The 26,470-nt window shown below is 39.6% G+C and overlaps 2 protein-coding genes across 4 annotated transcripts in view; both read right to left on the bottom strand.

Annotated features, from left to right (window-relative positions):
* Nucleotides 1–285: 285 nt before the first annotated feature.
* On the bottom strand, nucleotides 286–13,878 carry BCAS2 (BCAS2 pre-mRNA processing factor). The gene is made up of 7 exons (XM_028102120.2): nucleotides 13,734–13,878; nucleotides 13,536–13,628; nucleotides 11,183–11,253; nucleotides 8,026–8,187; nucleotides 3,168–3,218; nucleotides 2,248–2,328; nucleotides 286–790 (listed from the first exon to the last, which is right to left on the bottom strand). Exons 1-7 carry the CDS (start codon nucleotides 13,824–13,826, stop codon nucleotides 664–666), a joined length of 678 nt encoding a protein of 225 aa, XP_027957921.1. The 5' UTR covers nucleotides 13,827–13,878; the 3' UTR covers nucleotides 286–663.
* Nucleotides 13,879–14,874: 996 nt separating this feature from the next.
* DENND2C (DENN domain containing 2C) overlaps nucleotides 14,875–26,470 on the bottom strand; it is a 78,968-nt gene continuing 67,372 nt past the window's right edge. For 2 of the 3 annotated variants that reach the window (XM_028102207.2, XM_028102208.2), the window contains exons 15-19: nucleotides 24,333–24,374; nucleotides 23,309–23,414; nucleotides 18,440–18,679; nucleotides 17,927–18,013; nucleotides 14,875–16,737 (exon numbers count right to left, since the gene is read on the bottom strand). In XM_028102207.2, the coding sequence (XP_027958008.1) occupies nucleotides 16,706–16,737; nucleotides 17,927–18,013; nucleotides 18,440–18,679; nucleotides 23,309–23,414; nucleotides 24,333–24,374 (507 nt within the window). In that variant the 3' untranslated portion in view covers nucleotides 14,875–16,705. The remainder of the gene's footprint in view (nucleotides 16,738–17,926; nucleotides 18,014–18,439; nucleotides 18,680–23,308; nucleotides 23,415–24,332; nucleotides 24,375–26,470) is intronic. The other variant, XM_028102209.2, reaches the window with a different exon arrangement.

The raw sequence follows: 26,470 nt of genomic DNA, 5'->3' as shown, positions 1-26,470 counted from the left end.
TAGGCTACTGGATTGAACACCTGGATAACTTTCTAGCTATACAACTTTAACAAGTTACTTAATGAGCACCCATTACAGCTCTCTGCATGGGAACACAGTACCTACCTTCCTAAGGTTTTTGTGAGGATCAAACGATTTTTTTATTCCTATTAGTTCATTTTCCTAACGTGCTTAGAACAGGGCTCAGTACATATGAAGCTTTATGAAACTGTTACCTATGATGATGATGATGGATGATAGAAATGGAGACATTGTATTTTGGAAGTCTTGTTTGGTAATCAAAAATTCTGTTTAGAAATACCCCTTTATTTGGAAACATACAAACCAAAAGTTTCCAACTTCTTGTACATGTTAAAAACTTTCAATAAAGATCTCTCGGATATAAAATATGTTCCAGTGGTTCAAAATTAATTCTATGATATATTATTCTAATATTATACTTATTTTGAAAGCATATTTTTTTAAATGGCAAAAAAAAAATCCCACCAAGCTGAAAGTTTTTATTTTGCCAAAATGCACAAATTTAACAGTCCACACTCTACAATAAACATTTCACCACTGATGATTTCCTTAAGATGCTGTTCTCCCTCACAGTTGAGATGCCTGATCTTCTGTGAAAGCCCAACTTGCCTTCCTTTCTCCCCAGCAAGTTCATCTGTCTTTTTAGAAGTCTTGCCGGATGTTTTCTTTGTTTGCCTCTCCATGCTGCTGCTTCATTTGAAAGATTTCATTTTCTAATTGCACAATAGTCCTTTCAATTTCATAATTCTTACTGACCAGGGATACCCAACTAGAAAAGTAAAAAAAGGAAGAAAAAAAAAGGAAAAATTACTCAATATAAAATTTCTCTTAGAAGCTATTTACCATATACGCGTTTTCAGCCAGGGTCATAATGTGAACCTTCACTTCTAACTTTCCATTTAAAAAACTGAGGCACAATCAGGGGAAAGTGGGTAAAGGTACATAAGATTCTAGATGTACTGGGTGCCTGGGTGGCTCTGTCGGTTAAGTGTCTGTTTTTGGCTCCGGTCATGACCTCAGGGTCATGAGATCGAGCCCCACACCAGGCTCCATGCTGAGTCTGCTTGAGATTCTCTCTCTTTCCCTCTCCTTTCCCCCCTTGTCCTTCTCCCCATTTGAGCTCTAAAATAAATACATAGAATCTTAAAAAAAAAAAAAAAAGATTCTAGTTGTATTAGCTCTTGTAAATTTATGTGAATCTGCAATGATTTCAAATTAAAAAAAAATTTTAACAACCAAATTAGAAATAATTGGAGAAAGGACGAGGTGATGGAAGATTATATTTAACGGGATTAACATAAAAGGAGAGAAAACGGGGCAGAGACAAGAGTTTAAAATGGTGGAGAAATTTCGAAAACAAGAGAAAATTCCACAGATCCAAGCAGCCTTCCCCCTTCCCCAGAAAAATCAGGACAAATGAAAAGAAACACACATGTATACTTGGGAGATTATATTAGCTTGAAGAAAAACGTGAAAAGATGAAGAGATTGATAACATGAAATACACAGAGGTGGAGAAGGTGGAACAAGGAGAAAGATGGGGGGAGGAAGAAGGGAAATAGCAAAGCAAAAAAAGAGAAATGACACAAAATTCATGATTACAGGGATTCATATAAACTTAGCTATGCATATGAAGAACATTTTAAAACTAAAATAAACAAAGGAAAAAACCTGAGACACAAATGATCAAAGTATGAAATCTCCCACCCCCATGAGTTTAAAATATAGATATATTTTTTCCTTTTAAACAGAGTGTAAGTAGAATCCTATTCAGAGCAGAAATACTGAACTGAAAACAGGGTGCTCTGAGACCAGAGTCAAATGACAGTGGTTCTGTCCCTCTCACTGCCTTCCAGGTCCACACATCAGAGACAGGCAGAGGCAGGGAAGAGTGGGATTCAGAAAACAGTATTTCTGGGGTGCCTGGGTGGTTCAGTCGGTTGAGCGACTGCCTTCAGCTCAGGTCATGATCCCAGGGTCCTGGGATCGAGCCCGGCATTGGGCTCCCTGCTCGGCGGAGAGCCTGCTTCTCCCTCTACTTCTGTCTGCCGCTCTGCCTACTTGTGCTATCTCTGTTAAATAAATAAATAAAAATCTTAAAAAAAAAAAAAAGAAAACAGTATTTCTGTGACACCTGTGGCATCCCATTTGAATACTGTTGAATCATACTGTTAAATCCTGATCTTAAAATGTGCGAAGCGATTTAAAAGATGATAGAAATACTCACGTTGACTCCATTTCCCTTAATTTAGATCCAGCTGTGAGTTGCATGTTTTTTCGCTGCCAGTTTAAATCTTGAATATGTTTCCTGTAAAAAATTATTTATACAACCCACCTACATTTTAACATAAGACTAAAATCAACAGAAAAATCTACAATCAACGTAATACATCTGTAATTCCTTAAGAACAGATGTATACAGTAACAGACTAATTCCAGGAATTAACTTTCTTCTGTTTTTCAATCACAAATTTCATAAAACAAGCTCACCGTAAAAAATTAAACACATACACATACATGCACACACAGAGATTAAAAAGCAGAAGTCCCTCCTCCCATGTGCTTTTCCTTCTAATTACTGTTCAGTTTTTGCTGGGTGTTTCCCCAAACTCTTTCCTATGTGTATGTGCAAATAGAGATTAATTTTTTTTAAGTAATCTCTACGCCCAATGTGGGGCTCAAGCTCACAACCCCAAGATCTACTGACTGAGACAGCCAGGCACCCCAAGATGAATTTTTTTTACATAAATCAGATTATACATGTTCTGCAACATTTTCTCCTAAAAGTGCCTTTTCAATGTCTGCAGATTTGCAAACTACAAATGACCTGGTAGAAATGTTTTCAGACGTTAAGTCTATTTCTCCTCCACTCCAGTAGGGCAAACCCAGCACTGGATGCTGGACAGACTGGATCATCAAGTATTACTCTCATATGACTACAGTCCATTGGTTCCTTTTTCTTCTCATTCTGTTTATTAAGGGTTCACCTAAACTTTATTCTAAAGTAAGAGGAAAATAGGGGCACCTGGCTGGCTCAGTCAGAAGAACATGCGACTCTTGATCTTGGGGTTGTGAGTTCAAGCCCCACATTGCATGGAGAGATTACTTAAAAATAAAATAAAAAAATAAGAGGAAAAAACAACTTACCTTAACTTCTGGAGCTCTTTCTGTGCATGTTCAATCATATGAACTAGATTTCTAAAGAGGGAAAAGAGGAAAATCAGATTAATATACATTAAAATTGAATAATACCAACTAAAAGTGAGCTATCTAGTTGATGCAAGTTCCAGTCATTCTGCTATTGAGCTCTGGTGCCAAATACCACGCCACTCTATACATATTAACTACTTTAATTCTCCTAAGAATTCTTTGAGGTAGGTATGATTACCCCTATTTCACACGTGAGGACGTTAAAAGCTTAGAAAAATTAAGTAACTTGGCTAAGGTAACATAGGTGAATGTCAGACTGAATTCCATTTCAGGTGTTTTAACCTCTTGAGCCCAACCAGTTTACTGACACTCTGATTTCCTGCACCAAGTCACTTCTTAAACTGTCATTACTTTTCATGGAGAACATGGAAAATAACTCATATGAGTGTATTCATTCAAATCCCTTATTATCTCCGTATTTCTGTACCTACATTTATCCTGCCATTCTCTCCTCCTGTCTACTGCTAACTAGAGAGGGAAGAGAAAACTGGAAGGCTGGAGATTGTGATTCCAGTACAAGTCGGCTCTCACTGGCACAGGGGAGAAGCTGAGCAATACAGAGTGCCATGTTATTACTGTCATTAGAGAAGTGATTCAAGGGTAGAGACCACCCCCACCCCCTCAAGTAACAGCTTTATTGAGATGTAATTCTCACAACCATACCAATTTCCTCTAAAGGCAGTAGAGAATCGCCTTTAGGGTCCATTTCAACCACAGCGGCCCTACAATTCTCTTGCTCTAAATCCAGTATTGTTTCCTGGCTTTTGTGACTCAAATATCCTGCTTTTCTCCTATTTTTCTATCTCTACTGACTTTTTTTCTAACTGCAATTCTCTGAAGATTCAGTCTTCAAACACCTGTGTCTCTCCAGGCTTATCTACAGCTCATCCCCCTTTCCTTGACTTCTACGATCACTGCATGCTCCTGATGACAATTAAGCTTGGTACTCTAGTATTGACCTCCGACCTTGAATAGGAAGCTTCCCCTTGAACGACCTCTTCCTGAAAGCCCAGTTTATTTGTTGTCTTCTCCTTTCTTTCATCCTCTGTAAGTACAAGCATACCTGAGATACTGCGTGTTTGGTTTCAGACCACACAATAAAGCAAGTGTAACAATAAAGCAAATCAAATGAACTTGTTCTCCAGTGCATATAAAAATTATGTTTATACTATATCGTAGTCTATTAAGTGTGTGATAGCATTATGTGTAAAAAAAAAAAGTACCTGCCTTAATTAAAAAATACTTTATTACTAAAAACAGCTAACCACTGTTCTGAGTTTTCAATGAGTTGTGATCACAGATCACTGTAACAATTATAATGGAGAAGTCTGAAATACTGAAAAGAATCACTAAGATGTGACAGAGACAGGAAGTGACCAAATGCCACTGGAAAATGGTGCCAACAGACTTGCTGAGGCAAGACTGTCACAAACCTTCAATCTGTAAAAACTGTAGTACAGCAAAGTGTAATAAAATGAGGTATACCCATACACAGGTCCCTTCTCAAGCACTTTGAACATATTTCTATTAAAACTTACGCTGCATGGAGCACTGGGTGTTATACACAAACAATGAATCATGGAACACTCATCAAAAACTAATGACGTAATGTATGGTGATTAACCTAACAATTAAAAAAAAAAACTTATGGCACTGCATCATGGGTGTCAGAAGACTTGGGTTCTAGTCCCAGCCCTGCCCTAAATAGCTGTGTGTCCTTGAATGAGTCACTTGACATCAATGAGGCTAAGCCTGTTTATCCGTAAAAACAAGGGCTGACCTCGAAGTTTTCCCTTTAATTGCAAGTACATAATTCTCTCATTAATGAAATTTTTTTTCCAAGTGGTCATGAACCAAGACCTACTTAGAGCTAAAAGCTTTTTGCCCAGCATGTTTGATGTCCTCAAATCCTTTCACAAGGAAAGAAAAGTTACTTTACTAATATGGAAAGACAAAGAAGTGGATTAGAGTAGAGCCTTAAATAAACTGAATTTGGGTAGTCTAAGTAAAGGCATTCCAGGAGGAGGTGAGGCATGAGTAAAGGCCCAGAGACAGAGTTATGATAATCACAAGAGAGAGGATTCCTTTGGCTGGAGTGAAAGTCTACCACTGAGATATGCAGCCGTTTGCCTTGAATACCATGTCAAATAGTCTGGATCTTACCTTGCAACAAATGGGAAATTATTAAAGGTTTCTAGGCAAGTTGAAAGCAATGTTTTCTTCAATGTATTATTTTTTCCCCCTGGATCTATGCTCTCTTCCCTTCTTGGGAGTGTTCTCACTCTCTTCTAAATGTCCAAAGCTCACCATTTTTATTTTTTTAAAGATTTATTTATTTATTAAAGATTTTACTCATTCGACAGAGAGAGACACAGCAAGAGAGGGACACAAGCAGGGGGAGTGGGAGAGGGAGAAGCAGGCCTCCCGCTGAGCAGGGAGCCCGATTCCAGCGGCTCGATCCCAGGACCCCGGGATCATGACCTGAGCTGAAGGCAGACGCTTAACGACTGAGCCACCCAGGTGCCCCTAAAGATTTATTTATTTTAGAGAAAGAGAGCATGGGGGGAGAGGGGCAGAGGGAGAGGGAGAGGGTGAGAAAGAATCTCAAGGAGCCCAACATGGGACTCAATCTCAGTACCCTGAGATCACGACCTGAGCCGAAATCAAGAGTCAGGCACCTAACCAACTAAGCCACCCAGGTGCCCCCAAATCTCACCATTTTTAAATGACCTTGATTCTTAGCACCCCTTCTGTGGGTGTCTGTAGTTTGTGGAGCACAGTGCACAATATAGCATGTGCCCCCACACTGCTAAAAATGGACTACTGGTTATCTGGCAGAGAAACAGCTTGTCTCCTCAACTAGGTAAAGCTTCTTGAGGACGAGATCACATTTTTCCCCTTTGTGAAATACAGACCTTTTTTTTTTAAACAGACATTTTTTTGATCGATCTATTTCTTAATCCTCCCAACCCCATTTTTCCTTTATCTCCCTTGCAACATATTCACAAGGGAAATGGAACTGTTTATGCTGCAGTTTCCCAAATTCCAGATTTTGCCCACTGGATCCTTACATGGCCAAAGAAATTTAAAACATAATTCTGAAAAATTGAGAGAAGGTATTTATCACTTTGTGATTTTGCTTTATTACTCCAGGAAACATACTCTAGCAAATAGTTTGATATAGTGTTATGAGGTTCAATGGCTTTTTCTCCTTAAATTGTTAAATTCCTTAAACTATTAAACTGTTAATACACTCAGGGGATTTTAGGGCTCAAAGGCATCACAGACATCATCTAACCACCAACTTTTACAAATTATAAAATCGAGCCCTAGATAGATAACAAAAGCTAGTTACATGGAACAGAAACTGGAGCTCGGTGGCTTGCGTAGACACCTTGCTTCCCACGTTAATTCTCTACTTACAGTTGATTCTCATTATTTACAAATTCTGTGCTTGTGAACTTACCTACTCACTCAAATTTATCTGTAACCCCAAAATCAATACTTGCAGCGTTTTGAGATCATTAACGGCACGCACAGAGCAGTGCAAAATTTGAGTTGCTGGATGTGTAGATTCTCAGCTGAAGTGGAACAAGGAGGCACTCTGACTTGTTTCAGGTCTCATACAGAGATGACCAAAGGATGGAGTTTAATTTCCAACTCTGCCAAATTACTTAACACTTCTGAACTTTGTTTTCTCTTTTATAAAGAAAATAGAATCTGCCAGGAGGAGTTGTCTTTAGGATTTAAAGTTATAGTCTATATGAGATGTGTATATATACACATACATTATTTCCGCCAGGAAAAATGGTACAGTATTTGCTAATTCAGCATTCAAGGCCACTTTATAGAACATAACATGCAACTAATAAGAATCGACTGTATGAGCAATCCCTCACATTAAGGACTACATTCCACCATGCTGTGATTTGTCAATGAAACCTCAGAAACCATTTAATTACAATATTACACAATTAATGTAGTTAGGGGGCGCCGGGGTGGCTCCTTAAGAAGGCAGGCTTAAGCATCTGCCTTCAATTCAGGTCATGATCTCAGGGTCCTGGGACCGATCCTGCATCGGGCTCCCTGCTCGGCAGAAAGCCTGCTTCTCCCTCTCCTACTCCCCCTGCTTGTATTCCCTCTCTAGCTGTCTCTCTCTGTCAAATAAATAAATAAAAACAAGAACGAAAGAAAGAAAAGAAAAGAAAAAAATATATGTATGTATGTATGTAGTTAGGTTTAGGTCCTCTCTGTACTTTTTGAGGCAGGTCTCAAAGCAATGGCTTATCATATGGGTTGTAGTAGTTCTAGGACATGATCCCAAATGAAAGTCCACTATACTATTTTTATCCCATGTCCCACATTTTAAAATTTTTTATTTTTATTAAAGATTTCATTTATTCATTTGTCAGAGAGAGAGGGAACACAGCAGGGGGAGCGGGAGAGGGAGAAGCAGGCTCCCCAACAAGAAAGGAGCCCCATGCGGGACTTGATCCCAGGACCCTGGGATCATGACCCAAGCTGAAGGCAGATGTTCAACTGACTGAGCCACCCAGGCATCCCTTAAAGATTCATTTATTTGAGAGAGAGAAAGAGCGAGTGAGCGAGCAAGGGGAAGGGCAGAGGAAGAGAATCTTCAAGCAGATACCCTGCTGAGCATGGAGCCTGACATGGGGATCGATTCCAAGACTCAGATGCTTAAGTGACTGAGCCACCCAGGCACCCATCCCCACATTTTAAAAAAATACCAAAGCTGTGGGTGGTATGGGTTTAATAAAATCAAAAAGCTTCTTACTCATTATATACTTTCCAGGCATTGCATCCATGCTGTGACATTAGTTCCAAATTCTCAATTCGAACTGCCTGATGCTCTAACTGGGCCATAGAATTGTTTACACATTCTTGCCACGCAGTAATGTCATTTTTCTGACCCGAGGAAGGGGCTGGAAGTTCATATCTGAAATTATACAAAAATAAAATGAAACTACGTATTCCCCTAAATCTTTCTTTCCTTCCAACAGAAGGCTTCACAGGTCTATGCACAATGTGAATCCACGGAAGACTGACTACAAGATCAGACTGTGCAATAATATGAACCTATTTATCCTAAGAAACAATTCATTTACAAATAAGATTTTTTAAAAAATATTTTATTTATTTATTTGACAGAGAGAGTCACAGTGAGAGAGGGAACACAAGCAGGGGGAGCGGGAGAGGGAGAAGCAGGCTTCCCACTGAGCAGGGAGCCTGATGCGGGGCTTGACCCCAGGACCCTGAGATCATGACCTGAGCTGAAGGCAGACCCCCAATGACTGAGCCACCCAGGCGCCCCTACAAATAAGATTTAACACCATTATATACAGTAACAAAAAACTGTTTATTTCAGCATGAACTGATTCAAACTACAGTATATTCATATAAAACAGTGTTAAATTAGCTACTGAATGATGCTACTGAAGAATACTTAAAACATTAACATGTTTGTAATATATTAGAAAAAAAAGTAGGATACAAAAAAACCCATGCTATCATTTTTGTAAAAAACACTTACATTCATCCAGCTTCCCACCCACACCACTCTAGAGAAAAAAATATAAGGGATATAATGATTCTTTGCACTTGGACCTCACTCTATTCTCTCTCTTCACGCTACACAGTCCTTCAACACTGCTGATATAGCCAGTAAGTACACTTTTCATAAATCTCAGCTCATTATTGATGAATTACTACAGACTAAGTTTTAATTTCCATTTTAATATTTTGACTAGATACTGTAAAAACTCCACATTATTTCTAAGAACAACTAAGGGGTATGTAACCGGGATCAAGAAGTGATAAACCAGGGGTGCCTGGGTGGCTCAGTCATTTAAGCATTCAACTCTTGATTTCAGCTCAGGTCATGATCTCAGGGTTGTGAGATCAATTCCCTGAATCTCTGTGTTGGGCTCCTACTTAAGTTTATCTCACTCTCTCTCTTTAAAAAAAAAAAAAGAAAAAGTGACAAACCATTTTGCTAAAAAAAAAAGCTTTACACATACACCATAAATGTTCCAGTTTTCAAACTTCTGATTATAAACCCACAGTAAGAAGTATCTGTGATCCGTGGGGCGTCTGGGTGGCTCAGTCGTTGAGCGTCTGCCTTCGGCTCAGGTCATGATCTTAGGGTCCTGGGATCGAGCCCTGCATCGGGCTCCCTGCTCAGTGGGAAGCCTGCTTCTCCCTCTCCCTCTCCCCCTGCTTGTGTTCCCTTTCTTGCTATCTCTCTGTCAAATAAATAAATAAAATCTTAAAAAAAAAAAACAAAAAAAAAAATCTGGATCCAGTATACAAATATACATAGCTCAACAAATGTTTCACAAAACAGGGGTGCCTGGGTGGCTCAGTTAAGTGTCTGCCTTCGACTCCAGCCATGATCTCAGGGTCCTGGGATCAAGCCCCACATCGGGCTCCTTGCTCAGTGGGGAGCCTGCTTTTCCCTCTGCCGCTCCCCCTGCTTGTGCTCTCTTGCTAACAAATAAATAAATAAAATCTTAAAAAAAAAATGTTTCACAAAAACAATACTCACTTTTACATGCAGTATATTCTGGTATTTTCTATTCTATGTCCTTAAAAAAGTGCTGTGAGAACGAAGTTTCCTTCATGATCCACTGCTTAGTGGGTCACTGCCATAAAGGAGTCACTGTCATGAATACCTATAGAGCAGAAGCACCTGAAAATGAAGAACTGAGGAATCCTGGAATTTCTGCCTTTATCACTCAGGCTAGACAGGAAATGGAGCACAAGAAATATGGTCCTCTGGTTCTACAGACTCAAAATCCCTCTTCTAATCTATACATCTGCTGAGAGGATAGACCTACTGTGCATGTGGCCCTCTCTCAAAGGACTCTGCTCTGACAGACTACTTAGTGGCTCCCATAATTCCATAGTTATCTTAAAGTTGAAAGGGATCTTAGATGTTAAGCAATCCAATTCTCCATTTTAGAGGAAGTAACAAAGGATGTCTGGACTTTGTTTCCTTGAGAGAGAAGTAGTTTGTAGTAAAGTGGCACAAGAGGGAAGATAGTGGAACCCAAATCAAACTATCCCAGCACTCTGTGTTTACTAATGTTGGTTTGTGTCAGAGTGAATCAGGGATCATTATAAACCATAACATGGTTTCATCTAGACATGTGATCAGTGAAAAACTAGATGTCTATTCAGGAACATTTCCTTGAAAAAACATTTTTTTTTTTTTTTAAAGATTTATTTATTTTAGAGAGAGGGAGCAAGTGAGCACAAGCATGGGGACAGGGGAGAGGAAGAGAGAATCCCAAGCAGACCCCATGCTGAGCGCGGAGCCCAATGTGGGGCCTGATCTCATGGCCCCAAGATCTCGACCTGAGCCGAAACTAAGAGTTGGACACTCAACTATTGTGCCACCCAGGTGCCCCTCCTTGAAAATTCTTAAAAACATGTACTTCATTACAATTACCATTGCTGTTGTTGGATTTTACAATATTTTGTGTGTTTTTTTTTTTTTTTTTAAGACAGAAAGGGAGCACATGCTTGTGGCAGCGACTGGGGAGGGGGAGCAGGGAGGGGTAGAGGGAGGGGAAAAGGGAAAATCTGAAGCAGGCTCCACACCCAACGTGGAGTCCTACGCAGGGAACTGATCTCACAACCCTCAGATCATGACTTGAGCTAAAATCAAGAGTGGGATGCTTAGCCAACTGAGCCACCCAAGTGCCCCTATTTTGCCTTTTTAAAGAATGGTGCACAGAATATATTTGAATATTAACAAAGGATTATAGGAACCACTATTATTATATGTTCATATTATATATTAAGAAACATAAACATAAAATCAGACAAGAATTTTTTCTTTTCCACACTTTAAGAGCTGTAGCAGTTTTACAAGCAACTTGAAATTAAACAATGATTTGAGTCCAGCTGAAATCAGAAATATGACTTACCGTTTCATACTGAGTAATTCTATTGGTTGTCGAGCAGCCAGTCTTTCAAATTCGTTTCTCATTATGTCAGTCTAATTGGGGGAAAGAATTATTTCCAAAATCATACAGACAACTGCAATTAATAACCACCAATAATGAATCTAACCTACTTAAATATTTCTTTATGCTGTCCATTAAAATGGATCATTTCCAAAAAATTAAAAAGATAAAATAAAATGGATCATTTCCCTTCCCACCAAGTCTTCTCTGGGTTAAATGCTCTCAAGGATCAGAACACACACACTTCATATGTAAAGGGACCCACAGAGAAAAGGATTATTCCTAGATCAGTGGCTTTCAGTCCCAGCAGCACATAAAAATCAACTGGAAGCTTTGAAAAAAATTTCCATCCCAGCCCCATCTTATCCCTCTTTGCCATTCCCATTTACTTGTTCTGAGGTGGAGACCGGACATGATTACAACTTGTTTTTAACTCATCAGTTGACTGTATAGTGAAGCCAGTGTTGAGGACCATGGAGCTGAGTATTCACTGAGAGTGGGGGAAGGGAGGAGAGGACTTGGACATAAAATAATTTGCTTTAGGGCTTTGAGCCTAAACCCATACTTTCTTTTGGCCCTGGCTCCTATTTTCAGACTTCACTCTTTGCAAAGAATGAGAAATGGGGAAGGGGTGAAAGAAACTGGTTCTGTTATCTGCTCTAACAATTGTATGATTTATTTATTATTTTTTTAAAAGATTTTACTTATTTATTTGGGAGAGAGATAGAGAGAAAGAGCACATAAGCAGGGGGAGCAGCAGGCAGAGGGAGAGGGAGAAGCAGACTCCCCCACTGAGCAGGGAGCCCGGTGTGGGGCTCGATCCCAGGACCCCGGGATCATGACCTGAGCCGAAGGCAGACGCTCAACGGACTGAGCCACCCAGGTGCTCCACAACTGTACGATTTAAAAAAATACATGGTAAAAAATAAAAAGTAAAAAAATACGTGGTAGAGGTCTACTTCTTTAGGTCCAAGTTTTGGTCAGTATCCTATACCATTTCTGTTCTGCACATTTCCTGGCCTAAGTATAAAGAACTGCTTACGTATTCATTTATAGTAGTATTTCAGTTATCCTGTGTAATTTCAATTTTTTGACAGCTTCAACTATATTAACAATTAGACTAAAAAGTAAGACAGTCCCCCAATTCCTGGCTAGAACAGACTTTCATAAATGGTTAAATGAATTAATGGAAGAGAAGTTTCAAAAGCAATTTGAGGAGTGGTTAAGGTCTTGGGCAAATCAGCTTCTCTAAGCTGCAGTTTTCCCATTTAAAAAATTAGGATAATAAACATATAAGGTACATAGTTCACAGGGCTCTTTTCAGGACTAAGATCGTGAGCCCAGTACACTATCAATTCCTATTTTGAAAAAGGGTTAAATGATCAGTATACTAATTATAAAGATAGGAGGCGTATGTTGTATTTAAGAGAGCTAAAAGGAAAACTCGTTCAAATATTTAAAAGTTTGCGATTGAATGCAGTTATCTGAAATTTTCGGGAGCCAATCTGGTAAGGAAGCATTACTGTACTTACTTCTTAATGTGGTACCATCTATACCTGGGTAACATTTAGCAAACGTATGGGAAAATGACATACCATAGGAACAACTTCCTCCTATTTAAAACTTAACCGACATTTCTTTTCATGTTACTTCAATATAAATACTGCGTTTTAATAACAGAATTCTTTCATTAAATACATGGTTACCTGTAAAGGGGAAAAAAACCAAATACTAAAGTGCCTAACAGAATCTATTAATTTAGAGATGATATTTTACATTTCATTTTAGCTGATTACACCCTAAGTAGTATCTTGGGTGTACTTCCAGGCTAAATATTTAAATAGCATTTTACTTACAAATGGTTTGTCACTTGAGTCATTCACATACATTGGGTAAATACCTAGGCTGTGATACAAAGGCCGCCCTCCAGTGGTTCTCAGGAGCCTAGGCTTACATATATTAAAAATTCCTCATCACTTGTTTTAGAGTAGACCTTAGAGAATAGAGGATGCCTTTGAGAATTTACGCAAGGAGCCGATCTCTGAAAAACTGTACACACTAATTTTTGCATTGCTGGGTACTTCGCGAAGCCCCAGAAAGTCCGTCAGTGGGTCTCGGAATAAGAACGCCGGAGAAGGCTTATCTAGCTGTTTTCAATGGACCGGTAACACCTATACAATAGAGTAAGAAGTAGCTAAACAAGCAATAGTTAAAGCCAGAATTTAAAATGCATTTTTACGTGCTAGATTCTCAATCCAAAATAAAGCTTCACAGGATCCTGGCTCATACGGTGGCCTCAAGACGTCACACTTACTTCAAAAGCAGAATAATCCGGGGCTGTCAGGTAGCTCAGGTAGTTCTTGGTAGGTCGGTATCTGCGGGTTTCCTCCTCCACTAGCGCCGCAGCCTAGAAACGAGAACAGGGGCCAGGGTAGGGGTAGCAAATTCTAAGGTGCTTCTTCCAGCACTAAAGGCCCGAGAGCGCTGAGTCAGCTACCCGGCCTGAACTCACCGCTTCCCGCACACCGGGCGCTTCGTAACCTTGGTCAAAATACGGCAGCGCATCTACCACAACCTCTCCGGCAACTAAGCCCGTGCCCGCCATTCTTAGGCTCGCCTAAACTTTCTGAGTCTGCGCAGACTCAGGCCCATTTCATTACGCCTGCGCTCGCTCTGATGTAATGCACCTCTCTTGCGCTCTGGCTCTAGCGCATGCTCAGTTGTCAATTCTGAAGGCGCCCTCGCCCAGCTACTAGGAAGTGCCCGGCCATTTTGTTTTGGTCGGACGTGACGTCACGTCGCGATTTCCCAGAATCAGCGGGACGTCTCCATTTCCTGTACTCCAATGTGCTCCGGTTTTTTGCCTCCGACCGGGAGTAATTTGGAGGGGCATTGGGACTTTTCGTTCCCCGCAGGAAGCTGGTATCTGGAAGGGGAATGCTTTAAAAACTTTTGGAGGAAACCGGCGGCGGGATTTGGTAGGGAGAGGGATACTGGTTTCATACTCCCCTAACCTTACACCTGCCACCCTTAACTTTTCTCTCTGGCGGTTTTTCTTTCCCCTTGCGCTACTTGCTGTACCCCCCACTATTCTTAGTTTTGAGAACACTTGCATTGGGTAGATGCAGTTACTTCACAGATTCTGGAAGTCGGAGCCAATCGCCAGTTAAAATTGGGAAGCTTTAGGGTCTCCGTAACAAAAGGAACCTGATCTTTTCCTCCAAGGTGAGATTAAAAACTGCCCACCAATTCCAGCTTCAACGAAATCCTGCCATTTTGCCTTCGGGGCGTATATAAAGTCCACTCCTTTCCCTTTTGGACTTCCGGAAATAGACTAGTGTTCCTCACTGCCCCCCAACCACTCCTGCTGCTGCCGGGGCGCCGTCTCTGGTCTGTGTCCCCAGCTCCCTTTCACTAAGCGGGCCAAGGCCAAATAAGGTAGTCGGACTATATACCCTGCCCGGTGTGTGCGATCTAGACCCAGGTTTTGTCTGCCAACAGCCTGGAAATGTTGGCCACCGTCATTAAGTCGGGTTAGTCTACCACTGATTCGGATTGTCTTAACCTTATCATTAGATAAATGTGCTAGTTACAGATTTAAGCGAAGTAGATCTTTCCATCTTAAGCAACTTTATTTAACATTCTCCAAGAGATCCATGGAATTTTTGTGTTTATTCATTAAAAGATCTGTAAACAACACTTTATACAAATCTTGAGCAATATTTTTTTACAAATATATCCAGGACTCATAATACTTTACAAAAAACCAAAATAAAACAGACCTAAGAAAAAGGAAGCAGCTTCAGGTCACGGGGATAAAATAAGACCCCCATCCCTTAAGCAAAGGTCTCCTCACAGAGGGACGGTCAGGATTCACCACCGTAAGACCTCCTACCCTCGTTTTATAAACAATTCCCAATTACTAATTCTTCCCTCAGGATTGGAGTGGCAAATGGAGAGATGTCTGGTAAGAGCCCCACTGGGGTAAGATGCTTAATACACATTTTTTTTTTTTTAACAAGACATAGGCTCAGTTCTATTTTCTAGACCCGTAAGAACTATATAGCACCGGTCTTAAATGCGGTCCGCTTCAGATTCATTGATGCGCACCTGAATGGGCTGTAATGACAATACAACTCAATAAACTGTATCATAATACAACTTACAAGGTTTTGTTAAGTTCGAATAAATATTTTTATGCCAGTTAAAACCATCAGCAGGAATTGAAGAAAACAAACTGACATCTGCTATAACATTTATCAATGAAAATTACACCATCACTGATAAGTTCCTTCTAATCAATACTACTATTTTAGATATTAAGGGTCAGGGTGATTATGTGGTGAGTGCCCAGGAATGTTCATAGTCTGAATCCAATTTAATTAGGGCAAAAAGTCCAACAATTCTAGGGGAACCAAAAAAGAGACGTCTAGGCACCTATAGTTTGAAGTCCCTTATCCTCAGAGCTGAAAATTGGCTCTGGTACACTTCAGCTTAAAAGAAAACTTTTCAATAGCTCTAATCCCACAGAGCTCAAATTTCCATCTGCAGGACTAACCAACTTTTTCTGTGCTCATGAATGGATAGTCCTGGTTTCAGTTCTGGCTCTGTTGTATAACTTTGGGCAAGTTACTTAACCTTTTAGGATTCCAGTTTCTTCATTAATAAAAGGGAGATGCAAGTATCTCATGAAGTTGACTTAAAGACTGAATAAGATGACATACGTGTACCATCACACATGGCACATGGGGGACACTAAGAAAAGGGGGTTTTCATGCCCTTGAAAGGATATTTTCCTGTTAGCTATAATCCCACGAAGTTTAATGTTGACAAGCTACTCAAGTGCCACACGATGTGGAGGAGGAGCTGCAAGGTGCCTACTTGTATAAGATACTCAATAACAGTGTTAAATAAATAGGGCTTCCACATCAGTGAGATTCCCCCAGACAGAACATTAGACTAAAAAACAGAAACTGGAGATATATGAGGAGTATATTCCTTAGCTCTGCTGAAACAGCCCATAGGTGTCAAGCTGCTATGGTATTTCAGTGATGAGAATGATGTGTGTAGGGTGCATTCTGCACTTCTATCATGCTTTCTCAGTACCTTCAACTCAGCATTTCTCTCATTGTGCTCATCTTTGAGCTGTTTTAAAAAAATGCAACACCAAATCTTTCCCTATTAAAAGATAAGTGCCTTCACAGACTAAGTACATAACACAAAGAAAGAGCCCAAGAATTAAATAGAAAAGGCCACTGAAAAAAAAAAACTGGAGGCAGAGTAATGAGAACATTGGTTCCAGACTACTCCCAACAGTCCTCCAGTAATTAATACAGCAGCAACAGGAGAATCCTCCTCCAAGGGCCTGGACTGCTTTGTAACCTTTTCAACTTTCCAGGATTTTGGAGGTATCCTGACTCTTGGAGAAGTATTTTCTTTGGCACTTTCTGTTCTATTTAAGATGGAGACAGTCAATCAAAGATTTCATTTCTTCTGCAGAAATTTCATTTTACTTCCTAAAGGGAGAAAGAAGTAGAGTGAACTCTCATTAGTTCATTTTTATTTATTGTACATTATTTGAGGCAAGAGATTAACAACTTAAGTCAGCCCAGGAGTAAGCTGCCATCTCAAGCTAGCAGGTGATGTGTTTAACTACCAAACAAATAAACAAACCCTATGTGTCTAATTGTAGAGGTAAAAGAGAACTCAGACATCACCTAATCCAGTGGCTTTCAGCCTTGACTATAGGTTAAAATTGCTTGGCCTGATCCCCAGAGATTTCTTGGAGCCTGCAGTGGGGAAAATTTTCATTTACATTCCCCAGAGATTAAAATATTGTAATAGGAGTTCAGGACCACTGATCTGATCTAACCTCACGGTATAAAGATGAAATAACAACCCAAGGCATAATTTGTCCATGGTCTCTCAGATATTTAAGGACAAGGCCTTATTTTAATTAGGGGCATATATTTCTTTTTCTTTTTGTACTGAAGTATAATTGACACACAATGTCCTATTAGGTTCAGGTGTACATCATAGTGGTTTGATATTTTTATACATTACAAAATGATCCCTATGATAAGTCTAGTTACCAGGGGGTACATATTTCAAGGACCCATATAAACACCATGGAATATAGTTCTTCATTATTTTGGGCTACCACATCACCGTTCTCTAATATCACAAAAGATAATAAAAAGTTAATTATTATAACTGAAAAATCATAAACATCTGTGTTTCTTTCTGAAGTGTAAAATTAGACTTGTGGGAAATCCTCTTTTGCCTCAGATGCCCTCTAAACCAGGTGTTTTTAATCTGGAGTCCACGGATGGGCTTCAGGAGGGTCCATGAATACCCTATAATTATATACAAATTTTTATGTTCTAAGCATACTTTTCTGGGAAAAAGATCCACAGTTTTTATGAGATCCTCCCAGTGATGTGACCTAGAAAAGATTAATAATTATGATATGCAAGTTATCACGTTATCTGAGGAAAACAGACCCAAGGACAACTCTGATGGAGAATCCCGACCTCTGAGAAAGACTTCTTTTTCTCCAAAACACTTTGGAAGTACAGTCATGGTTTCTGGTCAGCCTGTTTGAGGTTATACTGTTGATTTGATTACGAAGTTTTGTGATGGGGCACACTTTTCTGCAAAAGGTTTTTTAGTCACATTATCTAACAAGAAAACACAACAACTCACCAAGACTCCGCAAAATTTTATTCATCCCACTAGGCTCAGACTCTGGGATTGTTTCCAAATACTGGAGGGCCCGGACCTCAAACAAACCTACAAGGAAAACTCATGTTGGTGAAATTGTCCAATACTTACTAAAAATCACTTAAACTCTGTGCTGGGCGCCTGGGTGGCTCAGTTGGTTAAGCTCCTGTCTTCGGCTCAGGTCATGATCCTGGAGTCCCGGGATCGAGTCCTGCATCAGGCTCCCTGCTCAGCAGGGAGTCGGCTTCTCCCTCTGGCCCTCCCCCCCTCATTCTCTCTTTCTCAAATAAATAAATAAAATCTTAAAAAAAAAAACCCTCTGTGCTTACTACCAATGTGCTTCAATAGCTAAAACAAAATTATAAAAATAACTATTTTCCATAACAAACTCAGATTTTGAACCCTTGTAGCTTTATACCATTTTTTGTTTATATTATTTTCAAACCCTCCCAGGGCTCACTAAATACAGGGGGAGAACTTCATGATGAAACTGACCTTTCACCCCACTTTTCCGAAGCTCTCGGTCCTGGATGAAGCCTGCAAACATCTGTGTTTCCATGAAGAGATCCAGGAAGTGGCGTACACTTCGGGAGGTGTGGGATTTACGGAATGGTTCCCTTTGGAATACACGCTCCCCATGCTCAGTGACAGTCATGCTCAAAGAATAATGTCCCACTACCTCCACAAAAAACCTCACAAATGCCTCAGACACCAGAGAGTTGAGTGTCACATCTGCTGCAAAATAAGAAAAATAAGAATTCTTAGCTTCCTTGCACACTCCACAACCAACAAAATGCCATTAGCTCGTATTTTTACTTTTATTTTCTTCCCACATTACTCATATTACATCTTTCAGCCTGGCTTGCACATCCATGATCTCACTGTAACTGCTCTTTCAAAGGCCACCAGTGAGAGCCAGCCAAATTTAATCTGCTTTTCTGTTTGTCTCTCCTTTAAACTCTGTGCTGCATTTGTGTTAACCTTCTCCTCATTCCTCATCTCCCACAACTTTATACTCTTCTGATTTCTGGATTCCTCTCCTGCTTTTATGACCAAACATTTGTTTTTCTCTTGCCTCTTCTTCCTCTTCCTAAGCATGGTCCTCAGACCACCTCTCTTCAGCATTCCCATCCTTACAGAGCTAACCGGCATAGAGATGGAGTTGGCTTTCCATGTTGATAATCTGCAACCTTACGTCTCTAGCCCTTGTATGTCACCAGAACTCATCTTCTACATTTTCAGGCTACCTACGGGTAATCATCATTTGGCTGTCCCACCAGGACTTAAATTCCATTTGTCTAAAATTCAAATCAGGTCCTTTGGAAATTAGTAAAATATGAATCAAATAAATAATACATGTGTGAAACCAAATTCATTCTATTTCTCCACCAAATCAGTTCTCGCTCAACTTTCTCATTTCATACAGCAACCACTATTCCATAATTTATTGAGGGCTTAAGATATGTCAGACACTGTATTTAGAGCTTTTATAAATATAATAATCCAGTGAAGTAGGTATTATTTCCTTTTTACAGCCGAGGAAACTGAGGCTCAAAACAAAGACATTCTCCAGGGTCAGCTCATCTGGTACAGGGTACAGAAGTTGCCAGACTCCCAAGTTAGGTGATTCTTAACCACTGTAACATGAAATACATTGCCTTTCAGGTTCCAGGCTCAGACCTCAGATTCAACTTAGACTCCTCTTTTTTCTTCCATACCTAATAGTATTTTTTTTTCCCCTTCACAATGTTGCTTCCTCTTTTCATGGGCTCCATACTGGACTGAGAATCAGGGACCTAGGTTTAGTCAGAGTTCTACTATGAAGCAATGGTATAGTGGTGCGCAACTCACTTTACCCCTTGTTGGCTCTCTTCCTGTATCTGCATAATGAGGGAGCTGATGAGGTGGTCTCTAGGGTCTCTTCTGGCATTCCATTTGATTATAAACTAGATTTCTGTTATATTTTGTTCAACAGATATCCTTCTCGTCTCTCCTGCAGCTGAGAATCCATGGTCCATCACCACTTTTATTGTCAACACTTTTGCCCGTCTCCCATCCCCTTCCAGTCACTGTCCCATTTCTCTCCCACTTTACAGCAAAATCTCTTGGAAGAGTTGTTTATACCTGTTCTACCCTTTCTTAATCTAATTCCCTTTGTTTTTAAAATTATGCTTTTCTATAACTTATCCTCAATTATTTGTTTCTGTTTCAATAAAAATGCCTTATATATTCTTTTACAAGTATAAATATTTCATAACGTCACCAGTGAAATGAACACACCAGTACCCCACCACAAAGCTTGAAACAGAACCTATCAAGGGTATCTCGGATGCTCCTTGTGTGATGCCCTCTCCGAGGTGTTCTTCCCCTACTCTCCAGTAGAGGGCGACCGTTATCAGTGACACTGGGTTTATCATTCCCTTGCTTTAGGTTACAGTTCCACTACATGTATACATAGCCAACCCCAATAACATACTATTAGGTTTTGTATATCTTTGAACATTACATAAAACATATTCTTCCGTAACTTACTGTTTTATTCAATATATGTTTTTAAGATGCTTTTTATTTATTTATTTATTTATTTATTTTTTTAAAGATTTTATTTATTTATTTGACAGAGAGAGACAGTGAGAGCAGGAACACAAGCAGGGGGAGTGGGAGAGGGAGAAGCAGGCTTCCCACGGAGCAGGGAGCCCGATGTGGGACTCAATCCCAGGACCCTGGGATCATGACCTGAGCCGAAGGCAGACGCTTAACGACTGAGCCACCCAGGTGCCCCAAGATGCTTTTTAATGCTATATTCTCCTGTCAATGAAGTTAGGTTGTTCTTAGGTTTTGCTATCACGTAAAATGCTGCTACTTTGAAAACTATGTACTTGTTTCCTAATCATCATGCGCAAGAGTTTCTCTAGAGTATATATCTAAAAACTGAATTGTCAGGTTGTAGGATATATACACACCTTTAAGTTTACTAGTTGATGCCCAATTGTTTTTCCAAAGCAGTTGAAGTAATTTACACATTCTCACCAACTCCTGACATTGTCAGACTTTTTAACTTTTGCCAATATGGTGGGTACAAAATGGTATATCATTGTGGTTTTAATTTACATATCCCAGATTTTGATGAAGTTGTACATCTCTTCATGTATTTATTGGCCTTTCATGTTTCCTCCTCTGTGAAATGATTGTTCATTATCTTTTCCCCATTTTTCTATTGGGTTGTTCATCTCTTTATTACTGAAATCACATTGTAGGAATTTTTAAAAATAAAGTCTGGATACTATTCCTTTGTTGGTTACATTTGTTGAAAGTATCTTCACCTAGTTTGTAGCTTGTTTTTTATTTCTTTTCCATGGTGTCCCTCAATGATCAGAAATTTTAAAAATTGGGGCGCCTGGGTGGCTCAGTCGTTAAGCGTCTGCCTTCGGCTCAGGTCATGATCCCAGGGTCCTGCTCCCTGATCAGCAGGAAACCTGCTTCTCCCTCTCCCACTACCCCTGCTTGTGTTCTCTCTCTCGCTGTCTCTCTCTCTCTGTCAAATAAATAAATAAAATTTAAAAAAAAAAGAAATTTTAAAAATTTAAGTGTCATATTAACTCAATCTTTTTTTTTTTTTTACCAGACGGGAGCCCTTACTCTTTTTTTGGGGGGGGTGGGGAGCCCTTACTCTTAACATTTAAATCTTTAATTCATTAGAATTAGTTTTGTGTATAGGGTGAGGTATAGAACCTCTTCATTTCTTTTCATATGGAAAACCAATTGCCCTACTATTGTTTACTGAATGGTTCATTCTTTTCCTGCTGATGTGCAATGCTGGTGCTGACCCAAATTAAGTTTCCTTATGCTGGCACTCTCTCTCTATTCCTTCCCTTGCTCTGTTTATTTCTGAACCAAAACCAAACAGTCTTAATTACTATGACTTCATGATTAATTGATGTTTTGTAGGGCAGCCCCTTCAATGTTGTTCTTTTACAGGAGCATCTTAAAACTATTCTTGGCCCTTTGTAATTCCGTTAATATTTTACAAAAAGCTGAATGCCATTCCGATTCTCTTGAGCCTTCCCCAATCTCGCTTTCTTCCCTCCATCTCACTGAATCTGCTGCTACCAAGGTCTCTAGGCTCTTCCCATTGTCAAATCCACAAATCCTCAGTCTTCATCTCACTTGACCTCTTTGTAGCATTAGACATAACTGTTTACTTTCCTTTGTGAAATGCGCTCTTCACTCAACTTCTCTAATATTACTCCCCTGGTTTTTTTCTCCTCCTTCACTAGCTGCTCTTGCCTTTTGCTGGATCCCCCTCCTCTTCCCTACTGCCAAACATTGGAAATCTGACCACACCATTACCAGCCAACCCAGGGCTCAACCCTTAAATCTGTTATTTTCTATCTATACTCACTCTATAAGGTTACCTCATCTGGTCCCACAGCTTTAAAACAGCAACTTCTAAATGTATGTCTTTAGTTCAAATCTTTTCCCTGAATCCAAGATTCATGTATATGAATGCCTACTTGATATCTCTAGTTGAATGTCTGCTATGTATTGGACATCCAATAGGTATCTCAATATTCAAAACGGAACTTTTAATTATTTCTCTAAACCTACTCCTCCCTTAATGTTCCCCACCAGCAAATAGACTTAGTTTTCTCATCTGTAAAAGGGGGATTAAATAATGAGACCTGCTTTATAAGAATATTACAAGGATGAAATAAGATGTATGCTAAGTGCTGAGCACAGGGCCTGGTACAGAGTAAGCTGCTCAGTAAATATTTTTCACCCTTATTCAACAAATATTTATCCAGTACCTACTTATTGACTATTGTTTAAAGTATTGGAGATAAAGCAAAACACATTGTTGTTGCTCTCATGCACCTGACATTTCTAGCACATCAGATGATGGTAAAAGCCCTGGAGAAAACTAAGGTAGGGGAAATGGAGCGGGAGCACTGAGGGAACGGGTACAATTTTATTTTATTTTTTTAAATTTTTTTATTGTTATGTTAATCACCATATATTACATCATTAGTTTTTGGTGCAGTGTTCCAGGGAACGGGTACAATTTTAAAAGGATAGTCAGGAAAGGCCTCACTGAGAGAGTGACATGTGAGCATGGACCTGCAGGAAAGAAGAGCAAGAGCCATGTGGACATCCCGGGGAACAGCATTCCAGAACTGGAACACAGCAAGTGTCAAAGTCCTGAAATAGAAGGGGTCTAGCACATCTGAGGGGCGGCAAGGAAGCCGATTCTAAGCTTTCCACATCCTAGACTGGTATACTCCTGTACATCCTTTAGCAGGGTGCTGGGCATCCAGTCAGTATTTACTGCCTTGACTTTGTGTCCTCAGACCATCTGTCTCATACCTTGTGAAAAATTCTGCTCCTGAGCCAAGATTTCATTTCGTTCTTCCAAAATCTGCATCAGGGCAGCTTGGAGTTTAGGAGGTAGAATTTCGTCCTCATCAGATACCTTAAGAGAAGAAATTGAGATTTTTTTCATGAGCTGTGACAAAGTCTCCAATGTACACTAAGTCCCCCAAATTCCACAGGTGACTTTGTATAGATTTTGGCTTAAGACTCAGTCTGAACCTTCCTTCCCTACATTGAGCAGAATTCAGTATGGTGACGGTACACATCTTAACTACATTAAGAAAATAAATAATATGTCTTATGACATTTTCTGGCACCTTTCCACCAAGTATCTCTCACCTGCAAGTCTTACACTGCATTACAAGGGTCATCCACAAATAAGCAGTGTTTCAAACGTTATGAGCTAATTGGTTTTGAAAGGAGACAAAGTCTTGGGAAATGTTCCTTTCACCATGTGTTCAGTGCTCACAAACTTATATACAGGTCCATACAGGGCGCTTGCTCTAAGAAGGCTTTGCTAACTCTCCCTTCCACTTTCAATACCCACAATAAATGACCACTTTTTTTTGCCCCTACTGTACCCTGTAGAAATTTCTATGACACTGTTTCTAAAGCTTTATAGATATGTCTGCTCTCCCTTCCCATCGTTAGATTATAAGGTCTGAGGGCTCAAACTGTGTCTTACTCACTTTTAGATTTTAATAGAGTATCTAGAAATAATCAGTGCTGAATGCTTGTTAAATTCAATTAAATTAGAGCTTTATACACCAACCCAACTGGATGTCAAAGGAGGGTTACCTCTTTTGACAATGACATATAATATCTTTCCTCCTTCCTTCTTTGGGAGAGACAGCTATAAACCTAACCCAATTTTCAGGTCAATCCTGTATGATTGGCCACGGTGTTAAGTATGTGTAGGAACTAAAAGTCTTGCCTGAGTCATCTTCTCCAAGTACTTTCACATATTTTCTGTCCAATTATCCCCAAACATTATGCAATCAGCTCATTTGTCACTTACCTCCTGTAAGAACTTGTCTGCACAGAGATCAACTATCAGCACCTATGGGATCAAGGAGCCAGGTTGGTTAAACCAGAGACATTCACAGAGACATATATTAGGCACTACTAGATCAGGAAGAGTACGTTGATTCTCTCAAGCAATGGAAATAGTGTTAAACAAAATTAAGTTCAGGGGCGCCTGGGTAACAGGCACCTGGTAACACAAAAATCAGCTGTGTTTCTTTCTTTCTTTCTTTTTTTTTCTAAAGGTTTTATTTATTCATTTGACAGAAACAGAGATAGCGAGAGCAGGAACACAAGCAGGAGTGGGAGAGGGAGAAGCAGGCTTCCCGCAGAGCCAGGGAGCCCGATGTGGGGCTCAATCCCAGCACCCTGGGATCATGACCTGAGCCGAAGGCAGATGCTCAACGACTGAGCCACCCAGGCGCCCCTCAGCTGTGTTGCTATACTCTAACAATGAACTATCTGAAAAAGAAATTAAGAAAACAATCCCATTTTCAACTGCATTGAAAAGAATAAAATACCTAGGAATAAATTTAACCAGGGAAGCAAAAGATCTGTACACTGAAAACAGTAAGCACTGATGAAAGAAACTGAAGAACACAAGTGGAAAGATATTCCGTGTTCACAGATAAGAAGAAAATTGTTAAAATTTTCATACTACTCAAAGTAATTTACAGATTCAGTGTAATCCCTATCAAAACCATCAATAAAATGATAAGGAAACCTAGAAAATGGGAGAAAATATTTGCAAATTATTCATCTGAGAAAGGGTTAATATTTAATATATATAGAGAACTCAAAAGCAAAGAAAAACAAACAAAATGCCAAATAATCCTATTAAAAATGAGCACAGCAGGGGCTTCTGGCTGGCTCAGTCAGTGCAGCATGTGACTCTTGATCTCGGGATCTTGAGTTTGAGCCCCCCGTTGGGAGTAGAGTTTACTTAAAAAAAAAAAAATTGAGCAGAGGAACCGAATAGACGTTTTTCCAAAAAAATGTAAATCGGGCAAGAGGCACATGAAAAGATGCTCAACATCACTGGTCATCAGGGAAATACAAATCAAAACAACAATGAGATATCACCTCAATCTGTCAGAATGGCTATTATCAAAAAGACAAGAAATAACGAGTGTTGGTGAGGATGTGGGAAAAAAGGAACCCTCGTGCACTGTTGGTGGGAATGCAAACTGGTGCAGCTGCTATGGAAAACAGTATGGAGGTTCCTCAAAAAATTAAAAATAGAACTACCATATGGATGTGATCCAGCAATCCCTCTTCTGGGCATATATGCAAAAAAAAAAAAAAAAAGAAGAAAGAAATTACTATCTTGAAAAGATATCCCCACCCCCATGTTCACTGCAGCATTATTTACAAAAGCTAACATATGGACACAACCTCAGTGTCCATTGGTGGATGAACAGATGAAGATATGAGATATATATATATATATATGTGAATATTATTCAGCCATAAAAATGAAAAAAATCCTGCCATTTATGACAACATGGATAGACCTGGAGGGCATTATGCTAAGTGAAATAAGTCAGGCAGAGAAAAAGAAATAATGTATGATCTCACTGATATGTGGAATCTAAAAAAACTGATACAAAGAACAGACTGGTGATTGCCAGAGGTGGGGGGGTTGGCGATGGGCGAAATGAGTGAAGGTGGTGAAAAGGCACAAACTTCCACTTGTAAAATAAATAAGCCCTGGGGGTGTACCGTGCAGCACGGTGACTACAGTTAACAATATTGCTGTATATCTGCAAGTTGCTAAGAGAACAGACCTTAAAAGTTCTCATCACAAGAACAAAAAATTGTAATTATGTGAGGCGTAGTTTATTGTGGTTAATTATTTCACAATGTGTATGTGTATAAAATCATTATTGTACACCTTAACCTTAATACAACGTTGTATGTCAATTATAGCTCAATAGAAAAAAGGTAGGGATTAACACAGCAGAGTAATGGGGAAGAACAATCTTTTCAATAAATGGTACTAGGATAGTTGGCTATCCATATCAAAAAAAATAAAATGACCCCTACCTCCTATCATATACAAAAAAAAAAAAAAAATCAAGTCCCGGGATTCAGAATAAAAAATTAAAGTCACAATAATAAAGCTACCAAAGT

Source organism: Eumetopias jubatus, unplaced genomic scaffold (genome assembly GCF_037043125.1).
Source record: "Eumetopias jubatus isolate StellerSeaLion01/CBP00866 unplaced genomic scaffold, mEumJub1_p1.0 scaffold_4, whole genome shotgun sequence".
In the NCBI taxonomy this organism is placed as follows: domain Eukaryota; kingdom Metazoa; phylum Chordata; class Mammalia; order Carnivora; family Otariidae; genus Eumetopias; species Eumetopias jubatus.
This window is presented reverse-complemented; position numbering and strand designations above follow the sequence as displayed.

Excerpts from the sequence above, each read along its gene's own strand:
- BCAS2 (XM_028102120.2), bottom strand. The coding sequence starts at position 13,826 with ATGGCGGGCACGGGCTTAGTTGCCGGAGAGGTTGTGGTAGATGCGCTG. Across the intron at positions 8,188-11,182 it reads GAATTACTCAGTATGAAACG|ATATGAACTTCCAGCCCCTT; the intron begins GTAAGTCATATT and ends GTATAATTTCAG. Across the intron at positions 3,219-8,025 it reads GCCTGGAAAGTATATAATGA|AAATCTAGTTCATATGATTG; the intron begins GTAAGAAGCTTT and ends TTCCCTCTTTAG.